General features: G+C 42.8%; 1 protein-coding gene across 5 annotated transcripts in view; it reads right to left on the reverse strand.

Annotated features, from left to right (window-relative positions):
- Positions 1–4: 4 nt before the first annotated feature.
- Positions 5–26973, reverse strand: part of LOC120812584 (FERM domain-containing protein 5-like) — a 73137-nt gene continuing 46168 nt past the window's right edge. The window contains exons 2-16 of one of the 5 annotated variants that reach the window (XR_013455203.1): positions 14732–14836; positions 13835–13877; positions 13536–13614; positions 11734–11831; positions 10994–11117; positions 10142–10229; positions 9873–9961; positions 9177–9240; positions 8972–9063; positions 8013–8087; positions 7121–7189; positions 6812–6918; positions 3424–4241; positions 2130–2182; positions 5–1618 (exon numbers count right to left, since the gene is read on the reverse strand). Coding sequence is in view for 3 of the 5 variants with exons in the window: in XM_040168702.2 (XP_040024636.1) it covers positions 3661–4241; positions 6812–6918; positions 7121–7189; positions 8013–8087; positions 8972–9054; positions 9177–9240; positions 9873–9961; positions 10142–10229; positions 10994–11117; positions 11734–11831; positions 13536–13614; positions 13835–13877; positions 14732–14836 (1605 nt within the window). In the remaining 2 variants the exon portion in view is untranslated. Of the gene's footprint in view, positions 4242–6811; positions 6919–7120; positions 7190–8012; positions 8088–8971; positions 9064–9176; positions 9241–9872; positions 9962–10141; positions 10230–10993; positions 11118–11733; positions 11832–13535; positions 13615–13834; positions 13878–14731; positions 14837–26973 lie in introns of all 5 variants that reach the window. The other 4 variants (XM_078097921.1, XR_005710669.2, XM_040168704.2 and 1 more) reach the window with 4 other exon arrangements.

Here is a 26973-nt window from a genome sequence, read left to right on the forward strand (position 1 = left end):
TGTGTTTTTAATCAATGTTTATTTTATACTGACTTGTACAGAAGGTTACTTACAGCACAAACATGGGACTGAACAAGAACTGGATTTGGCACAAGGATTTATATCAACCTGCAATCCCAGGATAACGATGCAGACTACAAAACACACCACCAGACATGGATATGCACACACACATACGTGTTGTTGAGGGTCTGCTGATGGGGGGGGGGGGGGGGGGGGCAGTAAGGAGCAGATCATGATCTCTTTGGTTATGACTAGTTAAGTTTATGATACGTCATCCCAATTAATGTGACAGGGTTTCGGCAGGATTCAAATTTATGTAGCTAATTGTGCATAAATGGCTTGATTCTGATCATTAAAACATGAATATGTAGTGGGGTTTTTTTGTATCACATACGAGTTCAAGCATAGAGTGGACAAAATAACATGAACACCTTATAGGTTCCGTAAGAAAACGCCACAAAGAACGACCTCAGAAATGACCCCAAACATGCCTTCTTAAAAAGATTTAAAGTTTCACAAAGTTGGTGATTTTCTGTTATTGCCTCTTCTTCCTTCTCCCCCCAACATATATTTAATTCCAAGACAAGAATTGATGCTTCAACCTCCAGTGACCCACGTTGTATATGCATGCCGTTACCTGCTTTTCAGGGACGACCCAGCGGTTTCTGATTTGTAAACCACGGATGACAATCACACGCATTCATCAAAAGTTACACATCTGACTGCAGTAATCTCCCTAAAATAATACGGCAACTGAAATGTAAAAGTAGAGCCAGGGTTGTCGTAGGAAACCTTCAAAGACATTAAGCCTCAGTGTGCATTATAAAATGTTACAATTGGATGAAAACCGTTTTTTGGGTGAATTGAGTTATGACCCAGGCATAAGGAACAACCTGTCCCTTAACAATGAAACGGCAAAGAAAACAGCAGAACAAACATCTACACGAGAGGTCTCTGAGGAAAATCAGATTTTTATAAAATGTCATTAATGAATGCAACAGTGACTAATTGTCTCAGTTGGCACGTCATCGCTAGACAGGAATTTTGTAAGTGGTTTTCTAGAAACAAAAAGAACATATTTCACTTAGTCTGGTTTTTCATACAGAAGTTTGTAAATTTTTGCTCTTACAACAGATTATTGCTCATTGAATAACGCTGCCTTTTCCTTTTTTTTTATTGTTGCATGTTCAGAGAGACCACTGGAGCTACATAATGCTGATAGATGTACGATGAACACCTTTAAAAGATGTCCTGTGAACCAGCCTGGCTGGACGAGTCATGTTGACCTTTATGTCAGTAAAGCAGTATTAAATGTGAAGTATGAAAATACACACAAAGAAGTGAAGAAGCAAGAAACCTCTAAAAAAGTCATTTGATGTCACTCGAGGCTTCTGTATTTCCTTCTTTTGCTTCCTCCTTTATGCCTTTTGGCAAAATGTTGTTTGCGTTGTTTTTTTTTTTAAAGTCTTTCGGTCTAATACTTCACAGCTAGCGCCTTCAGCCTCCACTTTCTACATGCAGACAGTCGCGCTGTAGAAAAACATGATTTCACCCAGAATCCTTTGGTAGTTATTGCTTCCTGGTGGTGTGACGCTGGAGAGTCTACTCGGCAAATCTAAGGGCAGATAATACTTTTCAATATCGACTTATTGCCGGAATATTTGTATCTCCTTTCATGTTGGCTGATGATCAACAGAAGGAAGTAACTTCATCATTTAGAAAAAAAAAATCATTCTTGGTTTACTCCTGACCAAATGTTTTGTTCATTTCATTACCTATCAATCTGCCAATTATTTTCTAGACTGATCACTTGTTCAGTTGATGAATTGTGAAAAGTGACCATTCTAATCCTACTTTTCTCAAAACCATAGGCAACATATCACAATTTGTTTTCTTTTTACATCCGACCAACATTCCCAATCCCAAAGATATTCAATTTACAATGACGAACAGAAATGTAAACCAGAAGGTTTACCTGAAAATCTTTCCTTGAAATATGACAATTATTTGACAATCAAAATATCTGGCAATTAATGTATATCAGTTGTTCAAGTAATCATTTCAGTTGTAGTTTTGTTTCCTACTCTTCAAAATGAGTTCCAGCGTGAGGATAGGTCATAACTCACAACACGCATCAGTCAGGCTCCACGTCACTGCTCCACGTCACTGCTCCAAACGTCTTGGAAATAAGAGAGGGTAAATGTTAATGAATGGTTCAAATGTGCTTTGGGACTATTTGGTATTTTTGATAGTATAATGACATCACCAGATTTCCCACTGTACAAATACATGTTCATTAATATGATCATTACAATTGCACGCACACCAAAGGCTGATTCACTGCTGCTGGTGTGATGAGATGTGATCACTGTTGAGTGGATCTGGATAAAAAGCCTTTTTTTTAGTCCCCACTTCCGCATTTCCATAAATGCTTCTGACCTGACTTGAAACACAGCTCTAAAAAAGGTATAATTTAATCTTCAATAACAAAATAACATTTCGTTCTGTTAAAATATACATGGAAAACTTATCAATATATATTGGGAAACAAACTAATTTGTACAAAAAGTACATCAGTATTCTTAATCTTTCTTCTAATAATAATAATAATAATAACATAGAGTGTTACATATACCTAAGAGCAAGGTTGATATGAAACCAAAATGAATCATAAACTCGTCGTACAAAGAAATAATTGAAATTCATCGAATTTCAACAAGCTGAAAAAGGCAATGAAGTTTATAGAGTAAACAGAACAACTGAAAAGAACTTAATCATTTAAACCATACGAGCATTGCACATCTATCTAAAATATCATTATTGGTACCAACAAATTCTAGCTTTTTATAAATATTCATAGAAATCCCTAACTGTCGTCTGTTACACTAATGGTACTGGTTTATTTGTTTTTGTAAAACAACTTTGTTCTTCATGAATTTACTTTGTACAACAGGTGTACGGAAGCTAATTGTGTCTTTAAACAATGCACGGAATCCAGTCCTCAACATCTTCTCAAAAAAATGCCGTTCTGTAATCACCTGCTCTCTGTTTAACGAACTTTCCCTTCGAACTGCTGTTTATTTCTGTTGAGTTAATCTGCGTTTGGGCAGCGTCTAGTTAACCTCCTGATGAGGATGAACCAATATCAAAAGATATTAAATGACTTTGCTACAAATACACTGAGCAGCAAGCAGCCTGTCAACTGTAACACAACTCACTTCCATCTTCATTTTAATGGCAAATCAACTTCCTTATGTTCCGTTCTCCTGTTCTCATTTCATTATGCACTACATGTTTAAAAGCAATTAATAATAATCAACCATGACACGTTGTTTAGAAATCAACAGTTTAAACTCCTTTAGTTCTTTGATTTCAGTTGGATTTTTTTTTTCCTTTGTGTTATTTGAAAAAATAAAATACCTGAAATGAGTTGAAATAAAAAAAAATGCAAAAGGTCCTCTGGCTTTGTAGAAAACAAAAACGGGACAAGGAGATGGTTGGTTGGGGGGTCCGAGCTGAATGTCTGCAGGAGGACGATGAGAGAAGCAGGGTTCATGTTGGGACGAAGCTTCCCTCCATCACTCCGGAGTCCTGACCGCCGAACGGGGGGCGGGGGGGGAGGGGACAAACCCTACGACCTCTACGACCTCCGCGACCTCAATCCCCCTTGTTAATGAGCAAGCTGCCCGCCCAGCGGAGCTTGCAGGAAAACCACCGCCGGAGGGGACAAAAGTATTCGTAATGGAACTGCTCAAATTCGGGGGTCTGGCGGATATCACTTAAAAATGCCACGTCGAGGTCGGACTCCGTGAGGACGATGAGGAGGAGGAGCAGGACGAAGAGGAGCCCGACGGTCACGAGGAGCAGACGGAGGACACTCAAGACGAACTTATTCACCTGCTCCACCTCGCCGAGGGCGGAGTCGCCCCCCGCGGCCTCTTCCGCGGCCCCCAAATCACCGGCTTCCGCGCGCGACGGGGTGCCCGCCTCCGACTCCTTCTCCTCCTCGATGCTGCGGGGCGCCCCGTTGCTCTGGCGCGAGCTGGACACCTCCGCGCCGTGCTCGCCCACCGGGGTGGGCAGGACGCTGTCCGACGGGCTGTAGGCCTCGTCCGAGATCACCGCGCTCCTCTCGTCGGCGTCCGCGGCCTGGCTGCGGGAGCGCGGTATGAAGCACTCCCCGTGGGACACCGAGCGCACCGGCGTCGAGTGAGCGCTGTCACGCAACGACTCCAGGCCTGTTATATTGGGCGGAAGAATATTACAGACATGAAAGACGGTTGCTGATGTGATGCGGTCGTGCAGGAGCGTAACTAGTGCAATATAGGACGGAATCTGCACCGGTCTATTTTGCAGGGTGTCCAGTAGAGGTCTGTTACAGAGCAGAAATCAGCTCTAATGGAAGAAATCCACATGCATAGATGTTATTCAAAAAACACATACTGTACATACTTAAGATTAACTATACCTGATAAAGTTGCACTTTCAGAGCAGTAATCTCCAAACAGAGTCAAAAGGTTGGAGCATATTCTCAATATCTGCATTGAAGATTGTGTTGGAATGCTCAGTAATCATCATGGCTTTAAACACATAACAGACCACAAGGCTCATCCTTAATTTTGGATTAATTTTGTGATGATGAGGATACGTTTTACAACACTAACATGCTTAATGTCTGAGAGGTCGTCCCTTTACAACCCAATTCAAATTTAAGAGATGAGGGAGAAAATCCACAGGCCTGGTTCAGTGTAAAATACATTGCAAACATTCACGGGAATTTATATGATTATAGACGTATATGTATAGGAGGCTTGCAGTCTTTCATAATGCACATACGGTAGGTTTTAATTTAAGACTTGAAAGAATGCCTTAATGCTTTGAGAAACCTACAACCAGTCTGATTGCAATAACTGTGTTAGTTATCTATCCAGATTCAACAAATAAAAACAGCAAAATATATTTAACCTAAAACTAGAGCTATCCATATATCTGTATTTGTAATCTGATATTGTGAAAAAGAATGCACATTAATTTATAGCATTGCAACAGTTGTCTTATAACGCTGTAGATATTAAAGAATGTACACTGTACATCTGAAACTATTCAACAATGCATCAAGGCATGAAAAATATTTACTGCTTGTGTAACTCGACTGTTCCTTTTGCAGCAGAAGTAACAGAGCAGAATGTGAGAGCCTCGCTGCAGTGTGCACGTCAGTGACGATGAGCAGCAGTTAAGCCCTTTGCTGACAATATCACATTCTCAACGCGGCAACATTAGACCTTCATTGTAAAGGGAACGGATTAAAATTCAGCTTTTGATGAGAAAGCAAGCGGCTTTTGGGAAAACTGCAGGACAAGTAGGGTCAATTGTGCCCAGTGCGTAAGCCGCTGCTGACATGAAACTCCTGTCAAGTGATAAGAAGGAGGCATGACGGTTGGGTGACTGTCAGCAGCCATCTTTGCTCATATGTTGGTCTTTCTCAGTTTATCCCACAGCACATTGTGCTTACAAAGTGAGGTGGCAGGCGGTAATTCCCATGTTTACAGTTTATAATTTGAAAGACAAACTTCAAAAGAAACGCTTACAGCAGACACATCAAACCTCCTGAAATACTGGTTGGAACCCAAAATAGCAGCTATATAAAGAGTCGTCAGATCTCAAACAAATTAAATGACCCTCACAAACGAGACTAAACCGCACAGAAGGCAAAGACAACCACAGGAATGGTGTCGCTCCCTCCGCTCCAACACTTCCACGTGCCGACCCTCCGTGACGTTTACCTGGAGAGGCGTCCGGCCTAACGCAGGGCAGCGGAGTGCCGGGTAGAGGGCTGACGTTGGCTGACTCCTGCTGCCCCGTCAGGGCGGGGTAAAGGGGCAGGACCCCCAGCGCTTTGCCCAGCATACGAGGCCCCAGGCTCAGCACGCAGACCTTTATATCCCGGCAGCAGTGGTTGATCATACGCAGGTGGACGTTCACCCGCGTGGTGATGCGGATCAGGCACTTGACCATGGTTGCGGCATGCACGCGTTTATCCTGTCCTTGTGGTCCCCGTCCCAGAGTGCAGGCCACAGTCTCACTGTGTGTGTGTGTGTGTGTGTGCACGTGTGTGTGTTGAGCAGAGGTGGTCTGCCTTAGTTGCCAGGTTGCAGGGAGGAGCGTGCAAGGCCAAGCTGGGGCTTTCTGCAAAGGTGTCACAGCACGTTGGCATTGGCCTGGCCTGATCTGGCCCCACCCAGGCCACCGACATACATGGAGTAGAAGACTCTGGCTATTTTCAGCTGGCTTATTAATACCACTGTAAGAAACTCAGTCAGCACAGACTGGGAAGCAGGGGGGGGGTGGGGGGGGGGCTTATATGGATCCGTTGAACCCACAGACAACACACACGGACAACACAAAGCGTTACAGTGCGTCATTAGTGGACATTTCCCAGAGCCATGCGGAACATGCAGAGGAAGTGAGGGCACCTGTTCTGGGCTCCCATTGGGCCAAATGGGTCCGGTTACATCGTGTGTGTGTGTGTGTGTGTGTGGAAGTGTAAAAAAAGAAAAGAAAAGTAGCTATCTGATCTATTTAGGATTCCATATGAGCCAACAATACCCACAAATGAATGTGAAGACTGAGATTGCAATCGCTACAGAAACAGACACATAATTTTTCAGTGGCTGGAGACGACGTGTAAATAATAAGACACTCACTGTGAGGCCTCTACTAAACACACTTTGTCTTGAAAACACACGTTTGCCATCCGGTATGTGTTGCTTGCGTAAGCCTGTGGGAGCACGGGAGAGGACGTTCTTACCCTCCATAATAGATATGTGCACAGCTCTCCGGCGCGTGCGCGGCACGCTGGTGAGGCGAGGCCCGTGGGTGATGGATGGACAACTTCTACTGGGCACAAGGCCAGCCCTGCAGAGGAAAACAAAAACAAAGAGGCACAAATATCACTGGAGACAGAAATAGCTGTGAGCAGAGGTAACGCATGCTGTGGCGAGCAGGTGCTGATGATATAAAGACATCTACAGTAGCTTGGTGCCTGAGAAAATTGAAGAAAAGCAACGAAAAAAAGGGATCGAGGACATTCTGTCCACTCCTGACTTTACAACTCTACCTGTGTATTTCTGGAGGTTCACGTTTGATTTTGGCACTCTGCTCCATCACCTCTTTTGCCACTCGTCCACTGTTATAAAGCACAGACACGGCGCTCAGGATGAGTTGCACAGACACACACACACACACACACGCACATCACCGGGTGCCCTGGTGTCACCCGATGCTATGAAAGCCATCACTGCAGACTGCAGTCTGCAGTGTAGTACAGTGCATGAGCCTCATGATTGAATTCAGCTTTGTGTAACTGACTTACCACAGGTCAGAGAAAAGGCATACACAAAGAATATCAAAACAATGATCATGGTTTGCCCTTCAACAGTAAACTCAACATTTTACTGGCTGGGCTTGTGATTTTAGTTCATTTACAGTCTCCATGTATGAATTTTAGATTTCAAATGCAGTTGTATAAGTAGTTTTGGTTTGAAGAGCTCAGGTTTTGAGATATGAATATTCTGCCAGATATGAGGATATTCAACAGAAATTCTGAAACAGAAAAGTATTTTTTCAATTGAATTAAAATTCTATTCACCTCCAGACGCAAAAAAAGGTATATCTCAAAATCAAATCAAATAAAACAAAACTATCATACCGAGTTAGACACCACTAAAGATAACTCAAACATGTTTTTCCCTTGTGTGAACTGGTCCTTTAATAAAGGACAACAAGTGGCTCAAACAAGGCGATAATGCCTCATGCCATCAGTCCCCTTCATTGTCCCTTCTGTGTCCTCTGGTGAGGTGTCGCTCATATCTGCCGGGCAAAAGCACGCTGGCGTAAACGGCCAGGAGGCCACGTCTTCTGGGAACACTTCTCTCCACTTCCAGATGGGGGGGGGGGGGGGGGGGATTCTCACCCCTCCCTGTCATCAGTCATACTGTTGTGTACTCTACCTGAAACGGAACCGGCTGCCCTTGAAGAACAGGTTGCTGCTGGACACCATGCGAACCTGACTGGACTTTTCAAGCCTGGTGGAACAAGCATAAAAAATGGAAAATTAAGCCTACAGCACTGAAACAAGCAAAGCAGGAGGGAAAACTGTTATACATAAACAATACCCCACTTATTATGAGCTCCTAATAGAATCTTAACTTTGAAGTATGCATATTTGTTCTTTGTGTGCTTTCTGAATCCCAGAACAAAGCACAAAGTACAAGCAAATAACCTGCTATTGAATTATGTATGACATGTATGCAGAATAGGCACTGAATCCTCAACACCGCTCCATTCAATATGTTCATATTGTCACAGCGAGAGAGACATTAGATTAGATTAGATTCAACTTTATTGTCATTGCACAGGGTACAAGTACAAGTTAACTTAATGTTAAATGCTCTATTTTGCTTTCAATGTGTGCTTCTCAGAAAGACAAGACAACTTGTTATCTGGCCTTTTCGATCCCCTGGCTGACTCCTTATTAGATGACAAATGTAATAAGTGAGTTTTCAATCAAATATTATCATTCTTCCCCTTCACAGAGTCATCTGAAGGACGCATCATATTCACAATCCCCTTCCATGTCCTTATGCAAACCTTGTTTGGATTTGTTCAGCTGGAAGTAACAGAGGGGACCTGCAATATTACCCATTGCTGACACAAAGCCAGCCGCGTGTCTTGGGGGAGCGCTGAGGTGCTCGCAGTCTCGTGCCAGCACACGTTGATTGACTAAAAGGTCAGTCGAGACTCACACCTCACCCCCCCCTCACTGAGACAAACAAGCCAGAGGGAAAAGGGGATATAGAGGACACCACGGTGCTATGACGGAATCTGATCTGCTGACAAATGCCGTGACAGCGCGGGGAAATAAAAGACAACATTGAAATTAAATGAAGGAAGTAATGAATGAACTCACTTGTAGAAAGCTTGATTCTCCACTCCACACTTCCAAAGGTGCTTACATGCCTCCGGTGTAGGTGCAAAGTACGTCAAGATGATCTTTTTGTCCTGCACGTTTAAAAATGACAGAATGTGCAGGAAAATATAACTTACAGCAGGGCATGTGGACTGTAGTTTGCCTTCTTAGTTTTGTCCCCACATCCAACAATTCATGCTCTCACCTCCTTCTGATTTGCATAAATGTGGAACGTCTTGCCTTCAAACTTCAGTTTGGTCAACTCGTTCCTGTCCAAGCAAAACAGTCACACACACATAGGAAACCGAAACCAAAAGCCACAGCTTCTTTAAATATTCATGACAACCAGCCTGACATCACATAGACAGCCACAATGCTCTGTGTTTTGCTGACAAAACAATTAAGTTATAATATTCCCTGCAGACTGGGAATGGAGAACGAGGGTAACCTGAATGTTAACAAAGCCAGTGTGAATACTGCAACCATTCAAAGTCTCTTTGTTATTGTAAAACTAAACTTTTAAAGTTAATATTTAATAACATATTTTGACACATTTTCTATGAATTATTTAAGTATCATCCTGATTTAAATCAGTAGGTGTAAGCTGGTCTAATTAGCCATCTGTCCACATGCAGTGGGGTTTTGTTACAGGTAGAGGCAGATGGATGAGCTTTGCTGTGTCAGACTCTACAACCAGATGTAGTGCGAATACTGTTTTACTTTATAACTCTAAGCATGTAGAGCATGTGTGTCAAATCAGGTTAAATGAAGTTCTGCGTCACAGTGTGCGTTAGTCTATTTACATGCTGCAAGTGCTCAAGGAGCTACTGCTCTGGTGTCTCTGGATCACGCATTTACAATCTACACGCAACATTCAGACAATGTCGCACATTCGGCTCACCACTTGAGAAAATGAACCCTCTTGTTTCCCTGAAGCACCACAAAACCCAATGGTGTGAAGGCGAGGAAAGCAGGGTTCCCAGACACATCCTGTAAGAAAACAATGTGAAATACAAGTTGAATGCACACATTTGATATGAGTAACACGTAACTAATGAGACTGGTGGTTTTGCATGCATTGCATGTGCCATGATTCTTAATGCTCAAGTTGGACAGAACTGTTTGATGAAATGTTTACGGTCTAAAAAGAAACTGCAGTGCTTGAAAAACCTTGCATGGATGTGGATCAACACCATATGTCTCCAGCATCTGGGCTTTCTGGAGGAAATTGCGCTCTGATGTTTCAGGTGTCTGTCCACTGAGAAACAACACACCGAACATTTGTGTCAGTTCACCATCAGCATAAAATATTTAACGAAAAGTTTGGAAAGGCTAAAAACTTTAAGGGCAGTTACAAATTAATACATTCATTTAGAGAGATTATCCACATCAAAAATAATATAAGAAAATAAATATATCGGGATATTTTTAAAAAGCAAATAATTATCTCCACTTTAACTCTTGTTCTATTTGGGCTGTCAAATTCTCGTGAGCTTTCCGAGCGAATCTTTGTTCGTTTGGTGGTGATAAGAGAATAAACCACCAGATGGCAGCAGAGTCTCATGGCGTTTGTCATTCGGCCTTTACGCTATCAAAACCAGACTTGATGTCTTTCTACCTCAGTTACATTAGGCATAATAAAATAATTATTTGACAAGTACATCCATCATATCTAATATATGTTGGGGGAGTTGGAGTGATCGACATGTAAATGAATCCCTTCACCAGCTCACTGGCTGCGTGTGTGTGTGTGCGTGTTAGTGTGCGCGTGTGTGGTTGATCTATATGATCACTTTCATTATTACGCTCAGCTCTCCGTCATTAGAGTGGACAACCAAGTGCTTTTCTGTGCTAGCTGCCAAACTAAGTGCCACTGATCAGTCCGGCCAACCCAATGCAAAGAAATGGTGCCACATTACTGATTACTTATGTGATATTAATTTCAGAGTAAATCTGCTTTGTTCCGCCTTTATAAGAGCATGATGTGTAGGTATTTATTGATGTTGCCATACGGGCTCTTACATAAGCTCTGTCTTGTGTATGTCTGCGATTTGACGCTCCAGCTTCTCCGAATGCTTCGGGAAGAACTGGAATTTGGAGCTGTAACCTTCAGAATGCTTCCCAGGGTCGTAATTTCCGATCTCAGCTGGAGAGAGGATCAGAAAAAGAAAAGTGTTTAAAAATTCACAAACATTCAGGGCGCATTAGTCGAAATGATGTGCACAGCTTTAAGCACGGTGCTGCTTTCGCAGGCTGAACATGCCCAGGAATATTTGTGCTGCTTTCTGCCACACTGCACTCCCTCGGATGACCCTGATGCTGATTTCTCTCTGCTAGGAGGAGCTGACCAGGCAGTGCATCTTTAATTCACCAGCCCTTCCTCCAGAGGACCTGCCTCTCCTCAAACACTGTGCATTCTGTGATGTTAGCTGAGCCGCCTTACCTGATGTGTATTTTTTATTGTAGGTATGTGTGTGTGTTTGTGTGTGTATGTGTGTGTGTGTGTGTGTGCGTGTGTGTGTGGTGACCATAAGCTGCCATATTACTTAAATATTAATTTTTTTAATATTACTTAATATTTTAATTAATAAATATTTTAAAACCAAGTGTGGTTTCTTCATTCAATAGAGCGTACAGATCACAATTTTTTGTTAAAGCAGAAAAATCAAAATCAGTGTGAACTAGAGGCGTGCGGTAGAACAGAGGTCACACAACGCAGAGCAAACTGTTCCGTGTCGTTCTCATCCGTCACTTTCCGTTACCTTGAAGGATGTGTGCCGCCAGCACGGCCGCGTCAGAGGTTTTACACAAGAGCCGACCGTGGTAGAGGTCTCTCTTGATTTGCAGGAAGACGAGATATCTAATGGGAAAGACAGATGTGTGTGACAGGCCTGCTGAAGAGAACGCTGATGACATTCACTCATCCGGGTTCATTTCACAGTGACACAAAGATTCGGAGCAGGAGCGGCAAAATTACAGTTGAGTTCATAATCCCTTTGGCTGGTTTGTATATTTCTTTTTGATTTAGCGGAAATTAGGGTTTTGTTTTGGGGGAAAGGAGAGTAGAGAGGCCCTGGGGGAAAGCTGCTACTGATGCTGTGCTCCTCTTGAAGCCTCCAGCCTAGTTTCACACTCGCCCAGCCAACTAAAGCATTTTCTGACGCGTATTTCACTATTGTGAAGATGGCTAAAAGTGTCATCACTACAGGAGGTGGCCGTGTTAAATTCTTACATTACAAACTCGCTGAAGCATGAACAGAATATTAGACGTTGATCTTGTTTGTTTGTTTTTACAATCAGCCAGCAGACCTGATCTCCATCCAGCATCTAAGGAATCTCCATTTGCACAAAGGATAATTATGCTTTCTGTGTGGAGGGACGCATTAAAAAGCTCCTCGTTGTTTACTCTGCGGTGAGAAATGGGTACATTAAGTGCTGATGCCTGCTGTTGTTTTGACTGTTTTACAAAAAATATTCATAATACAAACATGCAGTCAGAGACATTGTCCACTATTTTACCACGGTGGAAAAATGTCCTCTTCATTTGAAATCCCTTTTTTGAACTTTAGCTGCATATTAGCTTTTGAGCTTTCAAATGTTGAAATGTGTATTGTTGACTAAAATCTCCAGAGCACTTTGAGGAGTCGCACATTTTTCCTAAGTTTGTTTTGGGGAAGCTCAGGTGGAAAGCATGTTAACACTACTGAATGTGTCTATTTTACAGAATCCATTTTTCAAGTTACAGTGTGAAAAACACAGGCGTATGATACAATTAATGATGTATGAATTCAATTTAGCTGCTTCAGTTTCTCTACTTTTGTGTCTTTCCGGACACATGAATAGAACAAGTGTCTATAGACTTTTCATTTGACATTAACTTTAAATTAATTAAAAAACATCCTTGTACAATATGATGAGAGGAAGTACCCGCTGAATGAGCCTCGTATGTGATTGATTATTCATCTGTTCCTTCCCTCTGTGCTCTGTACTCTCAAGTCTCATCAATATGTGTCACTCTCTCCTCCTCACCCCCAACCTGCAGCCCTTCAGTCACCCTCAATTCTTCTTTGCACTCTCCATAAGTACTCTACACGTGGTGAACATTACATCTATTTACACCTCACACAGAGAGAGAGAGAGAAGCCTTCTAGTCAATGATGAATGCAGTCTTCACTATCTAAAGTAAGTGTTAACTCAGTCACCTTCATGCTTTTAATGAGCCTCTTTGAATTTTCTACAATTTTAAATCTGAATCTCATTAAGGAAGAATTAGACTTAAAGGAAATGTGTGCCATCAGACACAAAAATACCCACGCTGCTTCACAACTGTGCTCCGTGTAATATAGATTGTCGTTATGTTTTAGTCGGATGAGTACTTAAGCATTTTAATTATGCAGATCGTTGATGATCTCCACTATAGGAAGATCCATAATAAACCAAAAATTGGAAAAAGGACGAAGCACAGCTGCTTGTCACAGAATGGCAGTCTTTCTCTTTAAAGTACAGCTTAGCAGTGTAGATCATTTATCAATACATCTGAGGTTAAAGGAACAGGAGCTCATACCGTGTGATTTCTTCCTTTAGAAAGGCGGGTTCAGGCGGGTAGAACTTGACCCTCAGACACATGGTGAAGGGAGGCTGACCTGGAGGACAATAAATGTTTTATTGATTCCTTATATTGAGATAAGAGATTAAACATCATTCACAGGTGATTAAATAATTCTCCAATATAATATATATATATATAAATAAATGAACTATTGATTACCCAATAAAAATAAAGCAAACATGTCTATGTCTAATTTAATATCAGTGCAGATTTCTTGTTAAGATTCCAACATTATAAAAATGATGACTACTTACATTTCATTTGCTTTGCAATTGACTTTGTGACCTCCAACCAGTGCTGCATTGGAAATAAAAACAGATAAATGCATAAATCATTGAATTGAATAATGAGAATGTGTATGGCATTCTTTTGAAATCAGGACTCGAGGCACACTGGACAGTTTCATGGTGTCTTTGACCAGATTCCGACTCTTCTTTCTCACTTGGGATCATGTTGTCTCCGTCTTTCTCCAAGGAGGCCAAACACAACCAAGCTACCCACACAACAACCAACCAAAATAGTCCTGAGTGACAGCATACAGTAGGAAACGCAGCATCAGCGGGACTTTGCTCTTGTCTGCTGGACTACAACAAGATCTGTGAACGCGTGAATACTTCATGAGTCAAGCAGCGCCACCGCATGCATCACAGCAGAGAAGAAGAAGCAACGCTGGATCTAAAAGGCGGCGTGAATAAAAAAAACTGAAGAACACACTAAAATAAACTAAAATAAACCCAAATCCATTATTAAAAGTATAGCCACTCGTGTGATTTATATATGGGCACAAAACAACAACCTTTAAGACATTGTGACACGGTGGATCTCCTTTGACAAGTAGAAACTTTGCATTTTTGTTTGAAATATCAACGAGGCTCTATTTCAGGACTCTAAAGTACCAGCTCAACCTTTGGGGAAATACTTTGATGAGATGGGCAACCGTGGGAGCAAATGATGAAGCTTCATACAAACACAAATGATTAACTAGAGCACTACACTGTACAATGGATCTTATAATTGGAAAAGACTGCCAAACACACATTGTTGCATGATATGATAAAAACCTCTCAGTTTGTGATTTTGGGACACGTACTAACTGAAATAAATGATGCAAGTGCACACAAACACGCTGTGTCATGCTAATGCACACATACCCGCTGCTTGTCTGGATCCACATATCTGATACCAAAGTAGTCTTTCTCCAGCAAGTTGAGGTGATGGCAGATGAGGTCAAACAGATACTGACCCTTTGCATCCCGCTGTGACAGAAGAGAGAAAACAAAATTCATGAGCATGAGCACAAAAAAAAGAAAAAGAAAATCACAAACATTTTAAATATGTAGCCAAGACAAGGTTATAAAAATAACTTCGGTCCTCGGTTCAAACATGAGAAATCATTTTTGCGGGCAGAATATGTTTCGGTTTGTTTTTAAACCCTGCCAGTGATTTCCCAGATTCATCCAATATTAATACAAAGTGTCTGGAATAAACCTTATTCACCCATAAAGCAGGAGCTCGACGAGGCTGAAATCTCACTGTGGTTTTGTGACAGTTATACTCTGTATTCTCAACCTCACGAGGAAGCTTCTCTTAGAGAAACCCTCCCGTATAAAGCAGCACAGAAAATCCTCCACTGCGTCTACTGAACATCCAATACCCCTCTTCCTGTTTGCAACAATGCATGTGCATACCACTGCTGAACATCTGGATCAATGGGACCGATTGTGTTGCAGAGATCCGACAGTATCAAATAACACCGTCCCATCGCATTCACTGTTTAGACACTGAATCAATGGTAGGACGGAAACAGGGTAAAAGCTGCTCAAAATAATGAATTGCGTTCCGTCCATTGAGGGGTGCCAATACACAATCACACTTCGGTCACTGTGAAGGGTTATAGAATCAATTCAATAATTTCATTGACACATGTCTCTTACTTTGCCCCAAAGAAATAGCAATGTGTCCGTGGAATGAAGCACTAAAAAGCTGTAGGTCGGTATCGGCAACACAGCTTGATCATATTAAACGCCTTGTTGTTGCCTTTAATAAATCACGTGTCACATGTTGACTGAGGTCGAATGGGCACAAAAGTCTCACATAACGGCTCACGAGGAGTGCACTATAAATTCAACGCTGCCGGCCACAGTGAATCATCTCAGCCCTCCTTCGTGTGACGGAAAATACCCTTCTCCATGTCATTGCACGGCTGCAGATAAGAATCCCTTCCTTCTGTCGATGTCGGGCCTGTCGCTTAACCGCCGTGACTCTCTGTGACCAAATGGCGGCAGAAGCTCTGCTACTTGGGGTAACCTTTCTGTGGCGAGAGGGCTTCATGGGTGCTAGCCGCTGTCACTTTGAGAATATTTCCTTTGTTACATAATTTACCAATCTGACGTGCCGGCTAGTTTGAAGGGGCACAATCCTTGTGGTGTGCGCAGGCGCATGAGCACATGTTTGAATTTAGCTTGAAGAATCACAGACACTGGCATGCGGACAAATAAAAAATAAACTGTCTCCTATAGTCAAGGCACAGAGGATTGCAGACTATCCCCGCCTGGTTTGTCATTGAAGAAGCAGATTTCTTGGTTGAGGTATGGAAAATAATCTGCTAATGCATCTAAATATAGTTATAAATTATGCGCACCTAAAATGCAAAAACTCAAGATTTTTTTTTTCTGTTTTTAAATGATAAATGCTTTCTCCTGTGGTTTCATCATCTGGTTGAGAAGCCTACTAGAGGCAATAACTGGGAAGAACAAAGCCCACCACGGATAAAAAAAAAAAACGGTTCTGTATGGAGAGGACATACTGAGTCAGAAAAGACATCTGCTCCTTTAGTGCAAGGAATGAGTTTGTTAGTATTCAACAGCACTCCAACAACTCCTGTCTTTCTTCCCCCTTCCTTTACCCTCTACTCCTGTTTCTGCGTTATTCCCCCGCTGGTCCCTCTAATTACAGGCCTGAAGTGATTGCAACAGAGAAAGGATGTCCAGCAATTCCTAATTAACACTAATGAACCTTGTACTCGCCTAGATTGCCATCTCAATATAGCCCTACAGGAGCCTCAATACATTTACAAACGGGTTGACAGGTGAAGACCTACATACTGACGATATCCATTAGTGCTGTTGTATTTGTCTGCCAATTCTCTAGAAAATAGAGTTAATAAATTGCCAGAAAATAATAGGATGAATTGTTATAATGCAAATGGGGTTGGGTTTTCCTTGACTGTGAAGTTACAAATGGCCCTTTCATACAAAACAATGTAGAAATAATAGGTTTCACACAACGTGAATATGCCCGACAGAGGAGGCGAAGAAGGGAAAGACACATTCTCTCTGACTGCATCAACTTGAAAACACCGTAATAGTTGTTTTACTTCCTAAAAAGCCCCTGGTGTGCAATGGGCACTTTCCTTTCAGATTAATCATTAAAATGGTCTCTATGTCAATGCAGGAGCACAGACCATTAATAAAAGATTGTATCACTTTACTGGTGAGACGAGCGGAAAAACACAATGCCATTGACTGCGTGGGACTGTGTGTGTGTCTGTGTGTGTGTGCACAGGTACATACTGTCCTGGGGTTATTTCTTTGGTTTGATATGCAGATTACTTTCTTTTGATGGAGGCTGAGCAGTTTCCCGTGCTGCCCGAGCTGCATGGGGATCGAGTCGTGACCCAGACAGACAAGGCTCAACGCACAACCACTTACAATTAATAAAAAGCTCTCTTTGCTGTAATAGCGTGTCTTTTTCTTTCAAGTCATGAACTGGTTTAGTCAAGTATGCAGGTGTTATGAACCAATATATTGATTTTAAATCAATAATCATAGAAACATGATGATAAAGTGACAAAACAACATTGAAAAGGTTCTGTGATGTCACAGTGACGCCTTGAGGAACAACACAGCACAAAGACAAAGCAGATCAAACCGAAGCCCCAAGCGAGTGCAGAAGGAACAGATTTTTCTTTTTAAATGTTTAATTCATGTGAGAAATGGAGCGCTTTAACAGCAAAGACAGATTCATGGGATGCAGTTGTCATAAGCAAGATGATGCTGTGAACCAGAAACAGTTTGCAGGATAATCTTACCAAGTGGGAAAGTGGGCCATCAAAACAAGATGGGGATGGGTGAGGAATCAAGAGAGCAAGTGCAGCTGTGGATGGAGCGATATGGATAATTGCTTTTAAAGCTTCTTGGAATAGGTGAAATGTGAGTTGGCATTAAAAGAGGAATTCATGAGAGAGGATTATTTTTTTCAGCTTAATGGCGAGTACTCACAGTTGATGTTTAACTCTCCCCCTGCTTGACAATGTTGGCGATGTTTTCAATAAATCAATGACATTAGGACTGTAGGATATTAGAAAAAAATATACGACTCGGTTCATAAAATTAATAAAAATGCATATAGTGTACACCAGAATACAGCCATGATTCTGAAACTGTAATCAATAAAGTAATGACAATATTGTAAAACCACTGTAATTCTGCAACTGTAATAGAATAATACCAATGCAGTTATGATTGTATTTGATGTAATGTAATCAACTGGAATGCATGCATGTAATACTTGAACAACAACTGATATTGACTAAGGATCATTCAAAATCCTCACCAACTCACCAGAAGACCACTCCTCAGAAGGAACCTCGTGGCATCATAACTGCCAAACAGAATGAAACACATGAGCTAGTTGAATTTAGCATTAGCCTTTTCTACTAGAAGGCACCCACGTGACACCCTGTCATGACTCCTAGCGATCTCAAACACCTGTTACATTACAGGTCATTTAGCAGACGCTTTTGTCCAAAGCGACTTACATTACACTTTAAACCCATGGCTTTTTCACATTTTTGCCCGGGGAGCAATGTCACTTCGACATGGAACATGGGGCAGCCTGGACTCGAACCACCAACCTTGTGCTTCCCAGCACACCTTCTCTAACCCCCTCTAACCCCTGTGCCACGACGACCCCCCGCTGATCTCCACTTGCTCATCAAAACCCCAACAAAGAAACAAAATTCAACCAAAGCCTTGAATGCCACGAAAACCAGGATCATACCAGGTAAGTCATTCACAATATGAAAACAGAAAAAAAAAATTAGAATAATCAGTATAATAAAAAAGAAATGAAGATATCTCGCAAATGTAAATGTACAGTACCATTTCAATCATTGATACCTCGTAGTCCAGCCAAAGGCTATCCCTTAAGAATTAGAATGAGAAAGGGTAGCAAGTCCTTTCAACACCCACAGGAAAACATGCCCGTATACATGTTAATACACAAGATATCAAAGAATACACACAGTACAGTACAATACAATACATCCCACCCAGAGTCACACACTACTGGTGGTGTTATACAGGGCTCTACCGTACAGAAAAAAAATACATAAAACTCATCCCAACAGTCAAAAAAAAAAACATGGAACATGTCTCATTCACAAGTAGTCAAAAAAACATTATAACCATGACAAAGCTTTCTGGTGCATTTGCTGGATAAGCCTCAAAACGGGTCTAACAGCCCTCCCACACCTAGTCCTCACCCCCAATGACCCCTCACTGCAAGCTGCGCTAATTCGAGGACAACGCTCATCTGACCTGACAAGAGAACCGCTGTCAGCCGGCTGTGCATCAATTAGGGCCCCAGAGGCAACTGCTTGAGAGTCAGTCAAGACAGTCGGACCTTAGGGCCATATGGGACTCTAGTCAGTCGATGCAGCATACTCGGCTGAACAAAAGGCTCGCGACTGAGGGCGTCAGCAACCACATTTTTAGGGCCAGGAATGTACTTGATTCGAAAGTCATATGGAGCAAGTTTCGCCACCCACCTCTGCTCACAGGCATCAAGCCTTGGTTTAGTGAGAATGTAGGTCAGTGGCTTGTTGTCAGTCCACGCAGTGAACGGCTGGCCTTTCAACCAATGACTGAATTTGTCACAAACAGCCCATTTCAGAGCTAGAAACTCTAGCCTGTGCGCAGGATAACGTGATTGGGCATAATTGAGAGACTTCGCAAAAGCCACTGGTCGTGCCACGTCATCGCCCTCCGCCAGTTGTGACAACACAGCAGCTCCAAGGCCATTGGATGAGGCATCAACGGACAGCAGGAATGGCTTACTGAAGTCGGCATGAGCCAGGGTGGCATTTTCCAATAACGCCTGCTTCAACTTAGAGAAGGCTTCGCTGCATTCCGGGCTCCAATCAGCCAACGTTAGCTTCTTAGCCACAGGTTTCTTCCTACCTTTGGTATATTTCGGCTTTGTCACGCCAGATGTTAAGGCAAATAGAGGCTTGCTGATACTTGAGTATCCTTCAAAGAATTGTTGCTAAAACCCAACCATCCCAAGGAAGGATCTTATCTTGGATGGTGAGGGAATGTTGGTCCCCTCATCCATCAAATCCTCCTCACACAGATCCACAATAGCCTTAACCTTCTCTGGATCCGTGGAGATGCCTTCCTTACTCAAAATGTGTCCCAGAAACTTTACAGACGGCCGAATGAAATGGCACTTCTTTGGCACCAGTTTTAGGTTATGCGCCTCTAGCTTCTCAAACACCATTTCTAGTCTCTGCAAAGCTAACTGTTCATTGGGAGCAAAGACAAGGATGTTATCCAGATAGCACAAGAGGCTTAAAAAGTTTTGGTCACCAAAAATGGCCATCATCATCCTCATGAAGGTGGCAGGGCTTTTGCACAGCCCCTGCGGAAGTCTGTTGTACTCATACAACCTAAAAGGAGATGTGAACGCAGTGAACTTCTAATCCTCCTCATGGACCTCCACATTGTAGTATCCAGAAGTCAAGTCCATGGTCGAGAAGAAAGCATTCCCCCCAAGGGCAGCCAAATCATCGGCCTGGTGCGGCAGAGGATGTGCATCCTTCACAGTGCGTGCATTTAGCCATCTGAAATCGGTGCAAAGCCGCAGATCTCCGTTATTCTTCCAAACAAGAACAAGAGGTGATGCATACTCACTCATAGACTTCCTTATGATCTCCCGCTCCTCCATCTCGTTCAAGGCCATCCTTAGCTTATCATAGTGTGAGGGCGACGATACGGTAGTCTGAAGGGTCTGCTATCACTCAGCCGAATCCGGTGGACAAAGTCTTTGGCTCTCCCACAGTCCAAACTATGACGTGAAAAGATGGATTCATACTTGGCCAGCAGATCAACAAGTTTTGTTTTCCAGAATGGGGACAAGTGACTTGAGTCAACATTAATGTCTTGCAGTCCCAAGTTGTCGAGCACAGAGCTCTCAGACCTGTGTGAAAAGTGTTCTGAACCAACCGTTAAGCTCTTTTCACTGCCGGTACTTGTCTGGAAAAAAGTCTTAGCCACATTGCTTTTCACGTAGTCTGTCTTGCTTTCCACATACAGATAGTCAGTGTCAAACTCCTCAAGTGCCATACATGGGGAAACATCAGCAATCTTACAGTTGCATTTTAATGTCACTGGCTTATTGGAAGGGTTAATCACTCTCACAGGGACCCATCCATCCCCCCACATCGGCGTCACAATCCGTCCCACCATAACTGTTCTTGGCACCGTGCGTGAGTTGCTCTGATCCACTACGACTGTGCTGCCAGCTGAGAGGCAAGTATGGCTAGGAAGACGGCCCCAAACTAAATGTTCTTTAAAAGGATCCAGGGTCACAGCATGTTTAAGTTTGACAGTGCCCACCTTGTCAGGAACCTCACCACCTCTCCATTTCTCCACAGTAGCCAACATCTGCAACAGGGCCCCCTCTTCACTAGAAGCTTGATCTGGGAGCGAAACTTTGGTCCAGAAATCTCCAGAAACATTCAGCACACGAATGAGATGCTTTATCACGTTGCTGGCAAGAATCAAGTCGTCGCTTTGGCCATCCACAATGAGTGTGGGAACAGACGCATGACAGTCAAACACTTTCATCTGAAGCTCACACACTCCGGTTGGGGACGTCCTCAGACCTCCACATCCAATCAGAACAACCGATGTGGGAGCAATAGAATCCGGAGAAACAAGGTTAGCCTTTTCCAGCAATGGAAGCACACGAGAACTTAGAGAACAGGCCATCGAGCCACTGTCCAGCATGGCACGCAGCTTCAGAGCATGCCGGATCCACACACTGGTGTAGAAAAGGTTATCAGTCGCAGCCAGTCTCTGTGCGTTCTGAAATACCACCGTGGAATCAGAGTCCATCGAGGCACAAAACTGAGAATGAACAGATTCAAAGTCAACATCATCAGTCGGGGACGTGTCATCGGGCCCTTCACTAGTCCCCTCCTTGTGTGGGCCAACTAGTTTCCCTGCCTTGGCGAAGTGTCCGGTTGGACAGCAGGTGAGTTAGGACCAGGGTTGACAGGGCAAGCCATCGCCTGGTGTCCAGCAGCATGGCAGCGAAAGCACAAGCGTTCATTCCGACAGTGGGACACAGTGTCATGGTCATCGCTACCACAAACTGCACACGGGCCCCTAAACCTGGAGCGGCCGCTGTTCCAACAGATGCTCTGCACAGCCACATTCAAACTGCGGTGAGCCCTCCTGCTCCACAACCAGCTGCGTCTGCTAGGCTGCTTCCAAGTGATGGTCAGTCCCTTGAGCATGTTATCACTCTGTTGGAGCGCTTGTTGCAGCAGGACTCTTCTCTGACATACCTGGCAAACACACAGAAGTTAACGTCCTCAGAAGGAACCTCGTGGCATCATAACTGCCAAACAGAATGAAACACATGAGCTAGTTGAATTTAGCATTAGCCTTTTCAAGGGGACTTTCTACAGCCAACTTACCGGTTACACACCCTGCAGCAGACTAACTTCTTCGCTACAGGGTGTCGCACCCACGTCCGCAGGGACCCACTAGAGGGCACCCACGTGACACCCTGTCATGACTCTTAGCGATGGCAAGTGGAGTCAAACACCCGTTACATATAGTTTATCATTTAGGTGTGAGTGGACAAGATACAATGTTTTGAGGTAAACTAAATTTTAGAGAGAAAATGTTTTCTCTTAGCTCGAATGGCCGTTGTGATAAAAAGCACATTGTATATAGTGTTTGTTTGGACGTCTCTGTGTGTGTTACCGACAAAGCTCGGTTGTGTAGCGTTAACGTTAAGTGAATGGGTGACGTTATTTAACTGATCAGTCATAGAAGGAATGAATGGATACCTAGTATAGGCCTCTAACCGGTTGGGGATAAACGTATAGCAATATATATATAGACTGTATACGTAATGCACTGTGTAGAACGCACTAGCAGAGTTAAGTCCACAAGGCCTGTTGGAACCAGGGTTGTGTTACCAGCAGTAATTGAGTGGAAGAGGTTTGCGTTGTAATGGCGGTTCTTCGTTGTCTCCGTAAGCTCTCTTAGACTCTGTTAGGCGGCACAATAAATTAAAATATGAACTAGACGACGCCAATGAGGTTAGATAACAAGATTAAAAAATTGGGCATTTGTGAGGACAGAGCCACGCGCCGTAGTTGCCAAGAACTGACTAAAATTTTGCGGATAATTAAGTGCAGGAATAAATAGACCTAAAATAAGAAGAGATAAGATAAGAAATAGGTCATCATATAACTCGCCTTGCAGGTGAGGACAGTGTCACGGACCAGAGCGCCAAGACCCTGAAGGCTGGAGTTACAAAAAATAATAAATTACTGGATACATTTTTACAATAAATATAGATCAGTTGAAAATGTTGCGAATTTGTATATAATTGTATATTGTATGGTTTTGTTTGGAAAAGACCACAACTGGTGAAGTTTTTGTTTTGTAGCCTGAACTCGTGAGGACAAAGGAGCACATGGCCTAAACAGGGCCTGCAAGGCTTTGTTCTTTGAAACAAAGGGCTGTGATCGGAACCACCATTGGTTGGGGTTGGGGAACGCGGAGCACATGTTTTTGGAACGTTACAAGATGGCGGGCGGAGATAAATAGAGAAAACGGTTAAAAGATGGCTGAAAAAGAAATTCTCATCACGGTCTACAGAGGGGATAACAATGACTTGTTATCCACCATTACTGGGGGTGGAGAACATGTGCTTTGGAGATTTCCAAAATGGCAGCCGGCGACAGTTAAAAGAAGAAAGTTACAACAGATGTAACACAGTTTTTGTATTTCCCACCCCCACTCTGTATTTCCATTCAACAGTGCCTCCATTTCCAAATGATTCTAACATTTTTTCTTCCTCCATTCTTAGGACCATGTGATTCTTGCTTGCATTACAAACGGTCTATGGACATTTTCTAGGCTCTATGCGATTCTTTATGTTTTAACGTGTATATAATATAATTGTTCTCTGCTTACATTAACTCAATTTTCCCATTTATTGTTTAAACATTTTTACAATTACTGAGTTTAAGAGAGACTCTATCAGAGTCTGCAACACATCACACACAGACACACACAGCAGCAGCACACCTGAAGGTGCACATTAACATGCACATTAGCACACACACCCATGGGACTTGGGCAAGAGACAAAGGACAGGACGCTGTCTGTTGAGCCGGTCTGGTAAGACAAAAGGGAGTCGTTCCGAGAGAGGTGCGACCCATAGGGACGTAGAGACGGTCAACAGTCCAGTGGATGAATATATGTAAATAGTTAGCACAGAGGGAGACGTTTAAATGAGTGGGAAATAATGTGATTTGAGCCAAATCTGTAGACCTTGTTGTAAATAATTTGGTATTTTCTCTTAAACTTAGTGATAGGCTGCAAGTTGTTGAGTGTGGATATGAGATGTACAGTGCACGGTACATCTCATACAGCATCCCAATGACGGAAGCAAGTTTTAGATCATAGGATAACATTAGTAATAGCAGTACAGAATGGAAAACGTTGTTACAGACCATCATCCTGTAATGATTTTATCAACAAACCATACAAACATGTAACTACATATGATATATTGATATCATTTTCATTAGGAATAAATGAATGTTCTAGGTCACTAACAAACCATGAGTTGAGTTTTGAGTTCACAGGTAGAGAACGCAAGTAAGCTGCCCTGACGACTGAGAATGCAAATGAAAGTCCAATTGTGATGGAAAGTCACAGAGACAAAGATCATCACACGTCCTGGAGCCCAGAGAGGCTCCAGAAGAGGAAGGAGCAGCGAACGGCAGAGGTCAAAGGGTGCTGATAGCTGACCAACAGGAGGGACTTAGCAGGAAGCTCGCCAGCCTGCGTCGAACTTTGAGCCAATGCAAAGACGTCTGAAGCTGACCTGATGCTGATTCTAACACATTTATTTTGAGACATGTGTTAAAATAACACATGCCTCAACAGGAGGGATGTAGATATAGAAATATTTTTCCAAATTGAACGATGGGAAAACTTAACAAAATAAATTACTAAAAGAAAGATTTAGATACCGGAAGAAACGTATTGTGAACAGCTCACAAGAGTTGAATCTCACAATTTGACTTCTATTTCTGGAATGAATTTGAAACATTATTCTTCTCATTCAGTCAGCAGGACTGATAGTAAAGTAAATGTACAGTTAAAGCTAAAATTAAGAAAATAATGACTAGAACGGAAATAATTTGGGACTACATAAGGCATGTTTAAATTTGCACAAAGACCAGGAGGAACACCTGGGAAGAGCATCAAACACACACACACACACACACACACACACACACACACACACAGACACACACACACGTACGTAGGCACCCCATTGTGCTTCTCTATTCAACAGCTGACCAGGGAATCCTGATCTTCCAACACCTCGGATTCCCTGATTAGTCTGGTCACAGGACTTGCGAGATTCTCAGGATCAAGAAGAGAGTGGATCTCAATCACACGTCAATGACGACCACTACGCGTCGCCTGACCAAGCCTTTGATAACAAGAGGAAGTACACACTCATGCATAATTCCACAAACACTCTAGTTTTTGCACAAGTTATTACCACACGCCATGTTCAGATTAAGAAAAGGGACAGAAACCCCTCATTTAAATCCAAGCCAAAAATGATTGAGATATACAAGCAAATACACACGGTTAATATTATTGTGAGAACAAGAGATCAAGGTTATTGATTTATAATGTCCAAACATTTCCCTGATATAGAACTATACAGCAGATAGACATATTCACATTGAACATCTGGTCGGACGGTGAAAGAGATTCACCTTTCCGTTAAGTTGTACTTATTAAGATAACAGTATTGTCCCGATTAAACAAAACATAACTGTCTATAGTTATGTTTTGTGAACAACAGACAGGAATGCATCCCCAATAATTGATAAACTACATTAACCTAAAAGCCACATCAGTAGAATGGAAGCTATGGGAATACCTGGGGGGTGTCTAATGAGTTTCAAGTCACACACAGGATCTAGAAGACGCACCTCTACCCCTGCTGGAACAGAGAGGGATGACACACAAGAGGAGAGACCACCTGTCACCAACCTGAGCGGCGCCAAAGGAACCGTGAGTAGTGACCAACAACCGTCATCTCGCTGAGAGGAAGGACTTCCTCAGCCCAGAGTCTGCTTGACCACCGTGCAGGACCAGGAGGAAGCATCAGGACCGACCACAGCAGAACCAGCACCGCAGAGCCAGACCAGAAGCAAGACAAGCATTGTTCTAGGAGACCAGAAGCAAGACTAGGACCGATTCAGAAAGGGTCCAAGCAACCTCAGTCTCCCTTTTGAGGGACAGCACAGTTCCAAGACCACCTCACACTAATGGGGGACAATGACAGCCCAGCACAGGCATAACCTCAGACCTCATTGGGTCACATCAGAGCCATCGATTTCCAGTACAGACACTTAGAAGTTTCAAAGCCCCTCTATAAACACTGCCCCATGGACAACAACAACAACCATTTAGCACAAGAGATCTTGAGAATGGTCGAGAAAACACCGCACACACAAATGGAGGTGAACCACTGCTGAAAGCTCTCACTGAAGAACTAGCAGAGAACAGTGACATTGACAACCGCTTCTCAGGTTTATTGGACTCATGATTTAGTAAATACAAACAATTGTTTATTTCTGTGATAACAGTCTCCATTATGGCCGGCATTCTATTCCTAGGTGGATTCTGTTGCATCCTCTGCATCAGGACTCTTATCATTAGAATCGTCAGAGAAGACCAGCCCCATGATGCCGTAAGGTTTATTAAATTAATGTGTCCTGTGTCAATTTATACTGTACACATGACATCCGTGATGAAATGTTAAATCCGAGTAGATATTTCAATCTCTCCGACGGATTTCTTCCTCATTTTATTCCCAAAAAGGGTTTTCGAGGGAGTTTTTGTTCTGTGCCAGGTACAAGTTAACAAGGTGTGTCCAGATGCACATCTTATAATTAGAATGTGTAAGATCAAGCGTATCATATTGGATCGAACGTTATGCTAAACAAATAGAGACGACACATCTGACAAAACTGAGAAATTTGATG

The sequence above is a fragment of the Gasterosteus aculeatus genome, chromosome Y (genome assembly GCF_964276395.1).
Source record: "Gasterosteus aculeatus chromosome Y, fGasAcu3.hap1.1, whole genome shotgun sequence".
In the NCBI taxonomy this organism is placed as follows: domain Eukaryota; kingdom Metazoa; phylum Chordata; class Actinopteri; order Perciformes; family Gasterosteidae; genus Gasterosteus; species Gasterosteus aculeatus.